A 15,780-nucleotide genomic window follows, 5' to 3' on the forward strand; every position below is an offset into this window, starting at 1 on the left:
ATATCTACTTTTATTAAAGAAAAAGTCAGTATTGTGAGATAAATAGTTGAAATGCATATCAAAGAAAGTCAGAATTGTGCGATATGAACTCAGAATTGTGAAAACAGGTCAGAGCTGTGAAATAAAAAAATTGCAATTACCTTTTTACATTTTTATGCCATGGTGAAAAGAAAAACAAAAAAAGAATTGTGAGAACTTAAAATTCTGCGAGCAAATCAGAATTGCTATTTCATATCAAAGAAAGTCAGAACTGTGCGATATAAACTCAGAATTGCGAAAAAAATAAAATAATTAAAGTTTAGAACCGTGAAATAAAATGTTTTAATTATGATTTTTTTTATGTTTTATTGCATGGCAGAAACTGGCTTCCATACTTCCATTTCAACTGACGGACAACAAAACAAGTGAAAACAAAGAAAAAAAAAACCAAGCCATACAGAATCTAGACCAGAAGGATCAGAAAGACATGAGGATGCATGATCTTAGCAACTACTTATAGCACCCTGGTAGATAATGCAGGATTATTGGTTCTATTCCAAGGAATCACAAACGATTACCAATTTATACCTAGAATGCAAATCACTTTGGATTAAAATGTCTGCTATATAAATAAATATCACCCACAGCATCATGCCGGTGAGTTTTACACCAGAATATTTCGAAATCTACTTAACATTATTGATTCTTCTACAATTTGAACCACCCAGAGCATGATATATCTGTTTCCATTTGTCTAAAGCCTCAGATGCACGACTCCATCCACTGTGTGTTTCTCCAGCTGTGAGCATGTGGCTTTGATTATTGGCCGCTCTGCCCAGGGGGAGCGACTGATTGAAACTCCAGACCCAGGCCTGGCAGAGCACTGTTTATTATATCGTCTGGCAATTATTTCACTCATGATTGCTAATTTCAGGAAATTAGATTTGTGTGAGGGAGAAAAATGAAAAAAAAAAAAAGACACATGTGCGTCTTAATGTATAATGCATATGTCATAGAAGGATATTGAGGTTGGTTTCACAAAGGTTTACTCCGCGCAGCTCATCCAATCAGATTTCAGTATTATACATTGTATAGTACTTTTTCAATAGCATTGCTTTCTGAAGTATTTTTTTTCCTTATATTGATGAAATTTGATTTTTTTATGTTAGAACCATCACTAAATAAAAAATAAAACAAGCTAATTGCGACAATTCTGACTGTTTTCCCTTGCAATTTTGACTTCATAACTTGCAGATGTTAGTTTATGTCATTAAAGCCACGTTCACACCATAAACGATAACTATAAAGATAACAAAATTGGCGTCCACACTATCATCTGTTTATTCTTAGCGCGTCTGCCGCTTTAAATTCTCAAGCTCATTATAGCAGGATGGATTCTGATTGGCTGATTGAATCATTCATCAGCTGGAAAAAATAGTACTGAAAGTGATTCCAACTATATCGTTCTTCTGTGCCTTTATCGTTATAGCTGTCGTGTGGACTCGGTTTACACCAAGCACGATAACGATAAAGATAACGATAAAGATAACGATAAAGGTAAAGTTGTAAAAATAGTTGTCAATATAACTGTATAGCAGAGTCCATACCACAACTATAACGATAAAGGAACAAAGGAACGATGTCATTGCGGAATCGTTTTCAGAACGATGATGAATGATACAAACATTGACAGCCAATCAGAATCCATCCTGATATAATGAGCTTGAGGATTTAAACTGGCAGACACGCATCAGCTTAGAATAAACAGACGATTGTGTGGATGCTACTATCGTTACTTTACAAGTTTATATCTCACAATTCTGACTTTTTATTCACCGAATTATGAGACATAAACTCATTATTGCGAACTATAAAGTATAATTCTGAAAAAAACCATATATTTTTACAATTGTGCATTAATATCTTGCAATTCAACTTTATAACATGCATCTGTGTTAAATTCCAAATTTTGATCCAAAAAATTTGCAATAAAAAAACACATTTGTGAGTTTATATCTCGCAATTCATACTTTTTAACGTACATCTGTGTTAAATTCCAAATTTTGATAAATAAATTAGCAATTTAAAAACACACACACACACACACACACACACACACACACACACAAAACACAATTGTGAGTTTATATCTTAAATTCCTACTTTATAACATTCATCTGTGTTAAATTCCAAATTTTGATAAAAAATTCACAATTTTGAGAAAAAAAACACAATTGTGAGTTTATATCTCGCAATTCATACTTTTTAACGTACATCTGTGTTAAATTCCAAATTTTGATAAATTAGCAATTTTAAAAACACACACACACACACACACACACACAAAAACACAATTGTGAGTTTATATCTTAAATTCCTACTTTATAACATTCATCTGTGTTAAATTCCAAATTTTGATAAATAAATTTGCAATTTTGAGAAGAAAAAAAAAACTATTGTGAGTTTATATCTCGCAATTCTGACTTAATTTCTCAACAATTCAACTGTTTTTCAGAACTGGGAGTTTATTTTTCAGCATTGTGAGTTTAAATCTGTCAATTCTGCCTTTTTGTTCTCAGAAGTATTACCATAATTGAGCATATTTAGCATCATTTATGAGACAATTTCTGTTTTACATAATTTCCCTTCAGAATTATTGGTAGTGTAGTTATTCACCAGAAATTATACAATTATACAACATAATTAATTTATCTCTGGGAAAAATAAATGGGATTTTTACTTCCGGAGCCCAAGTTGAAATAGTCTTCATGCCTCATAAACGGTTTCTCAACGTCTAGAATGCATCTCCCCGCGTCTGTGAATCTTTGTTGGGCCATTTGGTGAGATGAAACCAGAGGTTTACCGCGGAGGCGTCTGGAAAGAGCAAATAAAATCAATCGGTCAGAGTTTTGTCAGCCTGATTTATTGCTCAACGGCCTCTATGAGTGAATGAATGGCCCAAAACATTGGCAGCGTGGATGAATTTCATTCTTGAGATTTCAGAGAGTATGATTTCTAACCAAGAGTTAGTAGAAATATTTAATATGTCTGCAGATTGTATGATATTGATCCTCTCCAGATGTACGGTGAGGGAAAGCGAACCCTCAGCAATCATAATTCAAAGCCTCTTGAGATGTTATGACAGAAATGCAATTAAACTTAAATCACTCCCTTTAATCAAACCAATCTTCATCCAAAAAAAAAAAAAAAAAAAAAGTGTAGAGTGACATATCTGAAAACCTAATCAACTATCTGTAACATATAAATCATATTAACAGATATCAAACCATGCATTATTAAAAAAGAGCACTTGTTAGAATTGCTTATAAAATCTTATGTTTATTTCCATATACATTTTTTTTTAAATTAAATGTCAGTTTTACCTTTGGTTTTATTTAATATGCATGAAAGGGTTATCAGGCTACAGCTCTTATTGATATAATATAGCTCTTATTAATATGGGATCTGCTGCATGTAAATAGTTTACAAAGTTTTAAGACTCCTTCTGACATTTTGGTTAATTTTTTATCCAATCAGAATGGTATTTGCCTGAATTTACCATAGTAAGAGTCTCTATAATCTCGATTTGGACGATCAGGATTTGTGCATTATTCTGATCACGCAAGCCACTACGTAATGAAAAAAGAAGCGCGCGTCCGTGAGTGCTCGGTCCTGCCCCCAGAACGCGCCGCGGACACGCGCTCATTAAAGCCCTCTGACAGTCAGCCTCAACGCGACTTTCTGTCTGTGTTTCTCCTCTCAGAGACTTTAAAAGACTCTGTCTCGTCGCGTGTGGATACATGGATCTCTCTGTGATCGTGCTGTTGTCTTTGTGCGGGTTTCTGCGGGGCCAAGGTGAGTTTCACATCACATCACTGCTGCTCGTACAATGCATTCATGTAGAGCTTGCAGAAAAGCGGACTGTGAATGAAACACTGTTTTTGTGACATAATAACATATAAATCTGACATGACACACGCGTCATGTCCTTCTGTCTCCATCTGCTTTGCATGTGTTGACTTTTGTCGTTTACAAGTTTTTAAAAGCAATATAAGATGACAGAAAAGTGTAATATCACTTGGTACATTACAAAAAATACCAGGTATTGAATAAGTACTACATGATATCCGTACCATATAAACGTGTGATTCAGTGTGGTATAATATATTTATTACAAATAAAGTATTTCGCTAAACTTACAATAGAGGGTATGGTAAAGTGTAGTATAGTATACCATAGTATAGTATGGTTAGTATATAGTTAGTAGTAGTATAATACAATATATGTATATGTATATGCATAGTATAGTTGTATATACATAGTATAGTATAGTGCGTATATAGTTAGTAGTATAGTACAGTATATGTATGTGTTTATGTGTATGTATATATATGCATATGGATAGTATAGTTGTATATACTTGTAATGTATACTTCTATAGGTGGTTGTATTTATAGTAAATTATATATTTACATATATTTACTTTACTATACTATGGGATACTATACTACACTTTACCATACCAACAATAATAAAAAAATATAATAATTAAATATGTAATGTATATCTTTTTTTAATAGTTTGTTATAGTATAGTATAGTATAGTATAGTTGGTTGTATTTATAGTTACTCATACATAAAAACATAAAAAAATGTAAATAGTAAATAGTATATATTATATACTCATTACAATAAAATATAATTCATTATATTCTATATTGTGTATATAGTAAAGATTCCATTACTATTTACTATAATGTATTAAAAATGTAATAACAATACATATATAATATATACATATACAGACAAAGATGTATTGATCTCAAAACTGATATTATATAGATTTATATATATATATATATATATATATATATATATATATATATAAAAAAAAATATATATATATATATATATATATAAAAAAAAAAAAAAAAAATATATATATATATATATATATATATATATATATATATATATAAAAATATATATATATTTAAATATTAACACACACATTTATATATTTAAATGTTTATTCAAATAAACAAATATATGTGTGTATTTTTTTAACATCACGTCTTTGTATACTAAAACTTGAGTCTCTTGCTGGTTTCTTAATCAAAGGTTTGCTCTCACAAAACTATGATTTCCCCCTGCAGAGGTGTTTTGTTCTGAGTCACAGATACAGTGTGGGAGAAGAGGGGGCGTGGATATTAGATGAGGGGGCGTGGTCTGGCTTGCAGTAGCCAATGAGGGCTTGCTATGCAGGATGCAGCCCACAGCACATGGACACGCACAGGAGATGCTCTTTGCTGCCAGATAGTAAAGCTGCGTTCACCAGCCGGGGTTGACTAGTTATCGTAACTATACCAGAACTGCTACAGCGTCTGTGTCTGAACATTCACTCAGTTCTCCAGAGGTTCATTCCTCACACGTTCTTGCTTTCAAACGTCACCACACAAATGTGGTTTGTGGGTGGAGGTCATAATTCAGAACAAGAAACTGTGTTTAAACAGCGGCAACAGAACTGGACCAGTTTATTGAATTGCATCATGTGGCTGGTGTTTTCAGAGATGGGAAGGTCGAGCTGGCTTCGTGCTCTAATGCTGTTCTTAAGAGCATTTTATCTTAGTTTTATTGGGCTTTAAAAAGTTTCTATTACAGAAACAACTATTTTCATTATCTACTGTACCGCACAGCTATAATAAACCACCTGCAAATTATTCTGGGCAACTGTTTGATTTGATTTTATATCAATTTTGTAATCTAAAATTTTTTTTTTTTATTATTATTTATTATATAATTTTTTTTTAATTTTTTTTTTTTTTTTATAGTAATTTATTATTTTTAAATTGTATTTATTTTTATTTTAACTTATTATTAAATTCTTTTTAATTATTAAATTATTTTTATATTATTTTTATTTAATACAATTTTATATTTAACTTTATTTTATTTAAATCTAGTCCATATTTGTGTTTATGTGGAGAAATTGCTGCTTATAAAAGCCATTTGGCATTTCGATTAAGAGTCCAAAAGACTCATCTGCCAAAAATATTTAGCGTTTTGGCAGATGATGGAAACCGCAGGGAAATTAATGATCTGTTTGATCCAGTCGAGTCCACTTGCGTCAGCTGATGGTTGTTTGGAAATGTCGTTGGAGTAGTTTTTATGGCCTTTAATCTTTGGGAGAGAGTCAGACGTGTTTGACGGAGTTGACTAGCTGCCCATCAACAAATTACTTCATCTGCCAGACGATAAACATTATTCAGCATGAGTGGAAAAATGCTTGTGGAAAGAAAACAAACAAGGCAGATACAGTCCAGACAGGACAGATATTGATTTGATTTCATGGAAACTGAATAGAACAATGGCTACTTCAGAACGAAGATTAAAAACAAATAAATCAATAAATTAACACACAGAGCCTCATCAGACTAAACTCTAAGTCTGGTCTGGAAGAGACAATCAGGAAAAGTGGGCGGGGCACATCATAATGCTTATCAGCTCCGCTCATGAATATTAATTATGTGATGCCCAGTAGTTCTTCCTGATTGGTTGAAGGAGAATAGAATAGAATGCAATAGAATAGAAATGTGTGTACACCATCGTATCTCCTCCTTAATGATGTACAGAGTCCTTTGAAAGGGAAGAAGACCAAAAGGCCACAGGCAGGATTTGCTTCCCCACCGAGCATCCAGGAAGAGTCTTTATTTTTAGCCGCAGGGTTTGGGCCAGTAACTTTTTAAGGGGGTTTTCCATGTGCCGTCCATCCCTAATTAAACAAAGGTCATGTCACCATCTGATGCAAACAGTTCAGACCTTATTAACATCCTCTTAGACTTCTCACCATCTCACACGGCTATATATATATATATATATATATATATATATATATATATATATATATATATATATAATTGAATATATTAATTGAATATTTAAATTGAATATATTAATTATTTTCTCATACCTCTTAATTATAAAAGTAATTATTATAATAATTTATAAAATATATTATAATGAGAATATATTATGAAATATAAATACCTTATGTAAAAATAAAAAAATCAAGCTATTTCAATTATCTATTCATTTTTAAAGCTATTAATTATAAAATTAAATATTATAATATTTTATCATGTTTAATTTAAATATATAAATATCTTATGCTAAAATCAAATAATCTGAGATAGCAAACCCATTAATAATATAATTAATATATGTAACAATTTTGAGATTTGACAATGTTTAATTAGAAAACAATTATGATTATAAACCTGATTCTCTAATTTAAATAAAATATCTGATTATAATATATCTATTTTTGAATATTTCAGATACTCAGAATCATTTCAGATTAATTTTGTTTCTAATATGCACGGGAAATCAGCTAGATAACCCCTTTATCATTGACAAAAAATATATTTTTATATTTATATATAAGAAATTTTTTAGTGCATTTCACAAATAATTACACAGAAACGGCAAGTAACACACTGATTGAACATGAAATTAAATAAGTAGAATAGTGTTTTTTGTACAACTATGATTGTGTATTTTTTTTAAATAATGCAAAATCCAGTTTTTCATGGCGGTAAGAGATATTAATGGCTGGTAAATGTTCTCGAATTTAACCACCATTTTTCACTTGGCAATAAATAAGTTGTAACGGTAAAAGCACACGACGCAGGAATAATCCAAAAAAACAGAAATCAGCATCAGACAGGACGAGCCCCAGCAAATCTACCGCTGCATGTGAGGCTTTAACAGAGAAATCAGTCAGCAAACAGTCACCTGAATTGCTTCAGACTTGGTCGTAAAATGTGACCGCACCAGACTAGTTGTCTCATCTCTGGATCTATTTTACAGGCCAAGTTTGAGCTTTAAAGGGGTCATACGGGGCTTTTTTACAGATCGTTATTTTGTGTTTTTGGTGTGACAGAATATGTTGATATGCTTTAATGTTCAAAAAACATTAAATAATGCTTGTATGCATTTATAGTAGACAAGCAATGGACGGTTAAGCCTCTCTCTCTCTCTCTCTCTCTCTCTCCCTCACACACACACACACACACAAGATGCGCAAAACTCTGCATTTAAACAGTCAACAGCGGATACTTAACTAATAACAGAACATATTAACAGTAGCTGATCCAGAAGCGCCAGATTGTCGTAGTAAAGTCAGAAGTACCTCCTCTTCTCGGTTCACGAAACGGTCGTTCATAAAATCTTATGAAGTAATCTTAAAGATTCGTAAATGTATTTACTTTCAGAAGAACAAATAAAGTGCTTTTGTTTTCTCCTGGATACACACACATCTCCCTGATATGACTGCTTCAACACTAACTATGTAACTGAAACCACGCCTTCTTTCTTTGCTTCAACATTTGGGCGGCAGTACGCACATATTTCCACATGGTGATGTAGAGATGTGGGGGCGTGTCTAAACGAGGTGTTTTAGGGGGCGTGGCAGAGTCTTAACTTTGACAAAGAATATCTCTTTGGATTTGAGACTTTAGTCTTTGCAACTTTACAGATCTTCATTATGCACCAAAAGCTTGTGACACTCCACAGAGAAAGGAAAAATGCAAACCTCTAATCTGCATGTCTGTGTGTGTGGGGATCGTCTGGTTTGCGTAATGCTCTCTTCTGTTTTTGTTTTTCCTCCCAGAGACCACAGATCCCATCTCGCTGGATGACTGCTGTAAGGATGGCAAAGAAAGAGGCCAGGAGTCCCAGGACTGCACGAGTCTGCCTCTTATCTCCGAGTCCACCACCTGCAGGTAAGACTGTGCGACATACATCATATGCCATAATATCATAATTGTTGTTTAAACAATGTGCAATTTGACATTATCGAGTATTATGCAAAAAACATTCAAAACATCCCTTCAGATGCACGCATACATTACATGATGAAGTCTAGACTAGTGTGCATTTACAGTATGTTCTTTCACTGCATGATACAGTCTATTAAAACACATTTAAAATGAACACAAAATCTAGACGTAGGGGCAGAAAATGGCTATATTTATACTATTTCATATAGTTAATGAATTACAGTTGAAGTTAATAAACAGACTTAAGTTTTAAACACCATTTTTCCTCTTTTTGCACTATTTCGACAACAAAAGTAACTCCAAACACAGCCATAGCACTGTTTCACGTCTCTGAGGAACATGACGGGGATTCGTTCCTGAATGAATCAACCGTTTAAATGATTCGGTTCAAACGCAATGAATCACTTATTACCAGTCACTTGCTGCCACCTACTGGCCGTTTCAATTTAACATGTAAAATTTATTTTTATTATTTAAATGATTTCAAATATCTTTGTATCTTTGTAACCTTTTACGTTTAATATATCAAAACATTATTTATTGCAAATTTGTAATTGCATGTTAGATGTATACATTTCCTGCATTAAACAGTGTGTAAATACATCTAAATGCCACTTCAGGTGCAGCTTCTGTGCTGATTTAATTTGATTGGTAACAGCCTAAATGTCTAAATGTCAACAAGTTGTCAAAACTGTATTGAAAAAGCAATGGTTTACTCTCCTTAAAGGAATAGTTTACCCCAAAATGGAAATTTCCTGTACATTTACTCAACCTCAGGCCATACAAGATGTAGATGAGTTTGTTTCTTCTTCAGATTTGGGGAAATTAAACATTGCATCACAAGCTCACCAATGCATGTGAATGGGTGCCGTCAGAATGAGAGTCCAAACAGTTGATAACATCACATCACAGTAATCCACACCACTCCAGTCCATCAGCTAATGTCTTGAGAAGAGAAAAGCTGTGTGTTTGTAAGAATCCAATTTAGCATTAAAACATTTTTAACTTCAAAACGTTGCTTCATGATCCATAATAACGCTTCCTCCAGTGACAAAGTAAACTCATCTGAATCAGGAGAGAAATCTGCACAGATCAAGCACTGTTTACAAGTGAACACAGTCCAAAACAGCTTTAAACAAACATCTGGGTGGATTTTGATGTGAGAGACAACAGGAGATAGACTTTTTCACTGGAGGAAGTGTTAATATTGACAAGAAGCAATGTTTTGAAGTTAAAAATGTTTTAATGCTAAATTGGTTTCTTACAAACACACAGCTTTTTGCTTCACAAGATGTTAACTGATGGACTGGAGTGGTGTGGATTATTGTGATGTTTGTATCAGCTGTGTGAACTCTCATTCTGACGGCACCCATTCACTGCAATGTGATGCAATGCTACATTTCTCCAAATCTGATGAAGAAACAAACTCGTCTCGTGTGGCCTGAGGGCGAGTACATTCTCAGGAATTTTTGGGTGAAACATTCCTGTAAAAGTAAATACTTTAATTCACCACAATTTAGCTCCTGCCAGATGGATAAAAACCTGTGCATGCGTCCAATCCAACAGACTCAACTCTGGCTTCCCAAAAGTGCTTTTTAAAGTATTGCATCAGATGTTCTGTGCAGAGGCAAAGCATCATCGTCAGAAGTGGCCACTTTCATGATAAGATGAGCGTTCAGTGCCAGTCCAAGCCGATCGTGTTGCTCTGGCATCAAACGCGTCTGCAAGAAAAAGCTGACGATGGTTCTGGATCGCTTTGGTGGTGTTCGGGGGGTTGGGAGCGCGCAGAAACGGCGCACAAACGGGAATATTTCCAAATCCGGGAAATTCCACCGAGGTGAAACCCTAGTCAGACGGAGAAGAGAGAGTGACTCGAATAACAGGAAATCTGCAGATTATTTCAGACTCAGAAAAGAGGAAAAACAAGTGAAAGGAGAAATCGCAGAAGACTTCTCCCTTAAAAGGCTGTTCGGAGGTGAAAGGCGACCACAGACGAGGGTCCTGGCCTTTCCTGCGAGGAGGATTGTGAAAGAGGGTGAAGCAAGAGCGAACGAGACAAACAGCGATCGTCTTACCGTAAAAACTGTGCTCCATGCGTCAGCGCTGCGGTCCAAGCTGGAGCAGAACCAAACAGTGACGCTCACAGTCACAGAGCACTCCACTTCTGCTCTCCAACATCTGCCCTGTGCTTCACCAGGAATTCATTTAACAAAAGTGAATTCGATTGAATTTTGGGGTCTTGCACAATCTGAGTCATCTTTCTTGCTAATCAGAAGTCCTTTGGGCTGTTTACAGTGCTGTAAATCCACTTCTGGTTACAAATCACATGATGAACATTTGTAGTTATTAATGTAATCCATCAGATTACACAGTTTATTCTATAGGTTAGAGTACACAACTGGTTCATCACATAGACCTGAATAGGTTTCATTTGCTCCATTATTATAACACATAAAACATTCTTTATAATAATTAAATTACATACAAATATTATTATATATAATATTATACATTATATATATAATATTATACATTATATATATAATTTATAATATATATATATATATATATATATATATATATATATATATATATATTATAAATTTTATATATATATATATATATATATATATATATATATATATATATACATACATATTATAAATTATATATATATATATATATATATATATATATATATATATATATATATATATATATATAATTTAATAATACTAATTATTATTATTTATATGTTAGAATTATTCAAAAAATTAATTTTATAAATGATAAAGAAAATATACTTAGTAAAAAAAATAAAGCACAATAAACAACATCAATAAATCAATAAATTATGAATTATTTACTGCAATTGTGGGACTAATAATATAATCAAAAACTGGTCTAATTTGGTATTTAAAAATGTAAAATAATTATATATATATATATATATATATATATATATATATATATGATGATAGAAAATGAGGTCAAAATTTCACAAGAAATTAATATAAAAACTGAAATGGCTATTTCTTTTGAAAACGTCCTCCAAAAATCCTATTTGAAAAACATAATTTTTTATTACAGTGTATGATTATAAAATCTTATTACAAGTGCTTTCAGTACTAACTACTTAGTTTTGCAATCTGATTATGTAATCCAGATTAGATATAATCACTTAATAGCCAGCGCTGTGTCTGTATTATTTAGCTGATAGTCCACCAGAAAACCCTCGTGTTGTGGGTCTGTCTCAAGGACACAACACACACACACTGTGCTCGATCTCTCTGACGGTTTGTCCTGACCTGACTGTGTGTGCTTGTTTCTCAGGATCGCTCAGGAACAGTGCTGTACTGCGGTTCTTGAAGACAACATATGCACCAGCGGCATCAATATGGCGAAGGACCAGGGCAGCTGTGACGCCCTCCTGTCCAGCAGCACGTGTGAAACCAAGACGGCGAAGGTGCTGGGATTCATTCAGTACATGCATATTAATGCTGCATGCATATGATATGTGCATGCTTTAGAAATGGCCTCTATTCAGTTTTTGATAATACATTTATTATTATAATGTTATGCATTACATTGCATTCTTAATATATCATTATTATTAGTTTAAATACTATTTATATATGTAAATATTTTAATGTAATAACACACATAGTATATAATATATCCAGTATTGACTATTTAAATAATAATAATAACAATAATAATAATAATAATAATAGTGTATATTAAACATTTTTGTTGTAATTTTTTTTATTTTTATTGTAGATTAGTATTTTATTAAAATATTATGTAATCTCTCTCTCTCTCTCTCTCTCTCTCTCTCTCTCTCTCTCTCTCTCTATATATATATATATATATATACATAAAAATATAGTAAATAATATAAGTAGCATATATATATTATTCATTGTTTAATAAAATAAATATATATTTTTTTGTATATATCTATATCTATATCTATATATATATCTATATATATATATATATATATATATATATATATATATATATATATATTACGTTTATTATATTATTGTAATGTAATTTATTACATTAAAAAAATTATATATCATTATTAGATTAAATATTATTTATATATGTAAATAATATTTTAATGTAATAATTCATAGAATATATAACATTAATAGTATTCGCTATTGAAAAAAAATTATATAGTTTTTATAGTTTTATATATATATATTATACAATATATTATTATCAGATTAAAATATTTACTCTCTCTCTATAATTGTAGTAAATAATTTAACAAATGTACATGAAATATGTATACATTATAACAATAATAGTATAAATATTGGTGATATTTTTGATGCTTCAAAAGGTCAAATGCAGCCTTACAAGCCGGCTAACTTTGTGCTAATTAGACACTAATGTAGCTCACTTGGTCTAGCAGAGCAAAATCATTTTATCCTATAACAAACGTCTTTTTGTGTCTCTCTTCGACATAAATGGCATCTGTGTTTATATTTCACACCTAAGTCTCATATTTTGGGTGTGATCTGAGCGTTTGAGGCTGTTGTATGAGTGTTCGCTTGTCAGAGCTTGAACAAACACGTCTGAGTCAGACTCTCAGATCACAATGAGATGATAAACCTGGCGTTCAAAGCTCATGTAAACTCTAGAGATGTTTCTCTCAGCACTGTTTACGCTGAGCAGGAGGGGACATGCCCACAGTACAGAGGTGCAGGCTGTTTCTGTGATAAATCCAGCTCTGATTATACACACACAGGCTCAGGATGAAGAATAGAGTGTGTGTTCGAGGTTTAATACACACCTGAGTGTGTTTGGACATCAGGATCCTCCAGGTGTCATTCAGCAGGACTGGAAGAGCGTTTAAGAGCACCTGTCAGATGCATGGTTTCCAGCGAGCCTGATTTATCTGAAACGGGTATTAGATGATGTTAGGACAAGTTTAAGCTCTGTTTAAATCACCAGAGCTGTTTGTGTTTCCTCTAAAACTCCAGACGAGCGTCTTCTGTTCTCAAAAACCTCCTTTGTTCAGTTTATTCAAATCACTCATGGATAAAAGATCCACCGGATTATGACTTAAAGGATCATTCACACAAAAAGTGATTTTTCTTGAGATTTCTTGAGAGATTTCCAGCGAATTTGGACTTCATTTTCAGTCTGAACTTTGTCAAAAACTTCTGTATGTAGTGCAAAAGTAGTATGAACTACCCTACTTTAAAAAAAAAAAAAAATGCTGGTTTTTATCCATTTTGGAGCTTGGCATCATTTCTGCACTGAAAACAACAAATACATATTAAAATATTTTAATAGGATTTTCATCCTGCTTTTTTGAACAAATTTGTAAACAATCTTAAATCAAGATACGTTTACTTGATTAGCATTTATTAAGTCTCGCTGTGTAGTATATTATTACATAAAACTATAATAAATATATAATTCACTTCAAATAATTTCAAATCTCAAAAAATTAATTCTATTTATTATAGTATATTTATATTTATAATTACTTATTAAATATTCAAATTATGTGATGCAAGGCTAAGAATCAGGCAAAAAGAAGTGATCTTATGTTATATTTCAATATATTTCATTTATATTATATTATATTATATTATATTATTTAATATTATATTATATTATTTAATATTATATTATTTAATATTATATTATATTATATTATTTAATATTATATTATATTATATTATATTATTTAATATTATATTATATTATATTATATTATTTAATATTATTTAATATTATATTATATTACATTATATTATTTAATATTATATTATATTATATTATTTAATATTATATTATATTATATTATATTATATTATATTATATTATATTATATTATTTAATATTATATTATATTATATTATTTAATATTCTATTCTATTCTATTCTATTCTATTCTATTCTATTATATTATATTATATTATATTCTGTTATGTTATGTTCACACAGTTGATGACCTGTCCCTTTAATTAGCTTGTGTTTATAATATAAACGGATCTATTTTTCCACACTTGGCTCTTAATGTCAGAAAGATCTGCAGAAGTGAGTTATCATCGCTGACAGTCTTTATCTGTGTCTGGGAAGCGGGCCACGCTGCTTACGGTCAGGATCCGTCCTCTAGAGGAATATATTTTCAGTCTTCTCTCTCTCCAGCTTCGGTGTGTGTGGTAGGAAAGGATTGGCAGAAATCTTTCACATAGGTGTGAACTGTGTTTGGTGGACAGACTCCAGCAGATCCTCATCTGTGTCTGTAAACCACAGTAAACGGCTTTGTCCTGACACTCAGTAAACTCCTTCACTGTCTGCGCCCTACATAGACAGCTGCCTTCTAATGCCGCGTTTCCACCGCAGGAACTTTACCCAGGAACTAGAGACTTTGGGCTGTTACTCTGTGTGTTTCCACCGCAGGAACTTTACCCAGGAACTAGAGACTTTGGGCTGTTACTCTGTGTGTTTCCACCGCAGGAACCAGGAACTAAATAAAGTTCCGGGTAAAAAAATGCCCCTCAGAAAGTCCCTGCTGGCGAGGTGGTACTTTTCCAAAGTTCCGGAACTTTTGGGGGCGGGACTTGTGTGCCAAACATGCTGATTGGTTGAGTTCACACAGCATTTATTCAGATCAACTTTTTCAAAATATTACTGTTATTGTGTCATGAAATGTAATTTTAAAAGTATTTCAGCTGAGAATGTCGTTGTTTAAAACTCAAATCTGTGGTTTATTTATAAAGACAGTGTCACGATAGGTATTGGGGAAAAACACAAAGAGAGGGTAGATCCAAATGCAGGTAAGGGTTTTATTTAAACAGAGGGGTAAATACAAAATAAACAGTCATGAGAGACAAATCAAACAAAAAGGGAACCGGATGAAACGGGGAACTCGGAAGAACGGAAAGGTAGAGGAAGTCTGGTGGAACGAGAGAATGAGACACATAGG

The 15,780-nt window shown here is 32.3% G+C and overlaps 1 protein-coding gene across 3 annotated transcripts in view; it reads left to right on the forward strand.

Moving 5' to 3' along the window:
* Positions 1-3,665: 3,665 nt before the first annotated feature.
* Positions 3,666-15,780, forward strand: part of fbln1 (fibulin 1) — a 58,933-nt gene continuing 46,818 nt past the window's right edge. For all 3 annotated transcript variants that reach the window (XM_052597462.1, XM_052597463.1, XM_052597464.1), the window contains exons 1-3: positions 3,666-3,834; positions 8,651-8,762; positions 12,153-12,285. In XM_052597462.1, coding sequence (XP_052453422.1) covers positions 3,780-3,834; positions 8,651-8,762; positions 12,153-12,285 — 300 coding nt within the window. In that variant the 5' untranslated portion in view covers positions 3,666-3,779. The remainder of the gene's footprint in view (positions 3,835-8,650; positions 8,763-12,152; positions 12,286-15,780) is intronic.

The sequence above is a fragment of the Carassius gibelio genome, chromosome B25 (genome assembly GCF_023724105.1).
Source record: "Carassius gibelio isolate Cgi1373 ecotype wild population from Czech Republic chromosome B25, carGib1.2-hapl.c, whole genome shotgun sequence".
NCBI classification, from domain to species: domain Eukaryota; kingdom Metazoa; phylum Chordata; class Actinopteri; order Cypriniformes; family Cyprinidae; genus Carassius; species Carassius gibelio.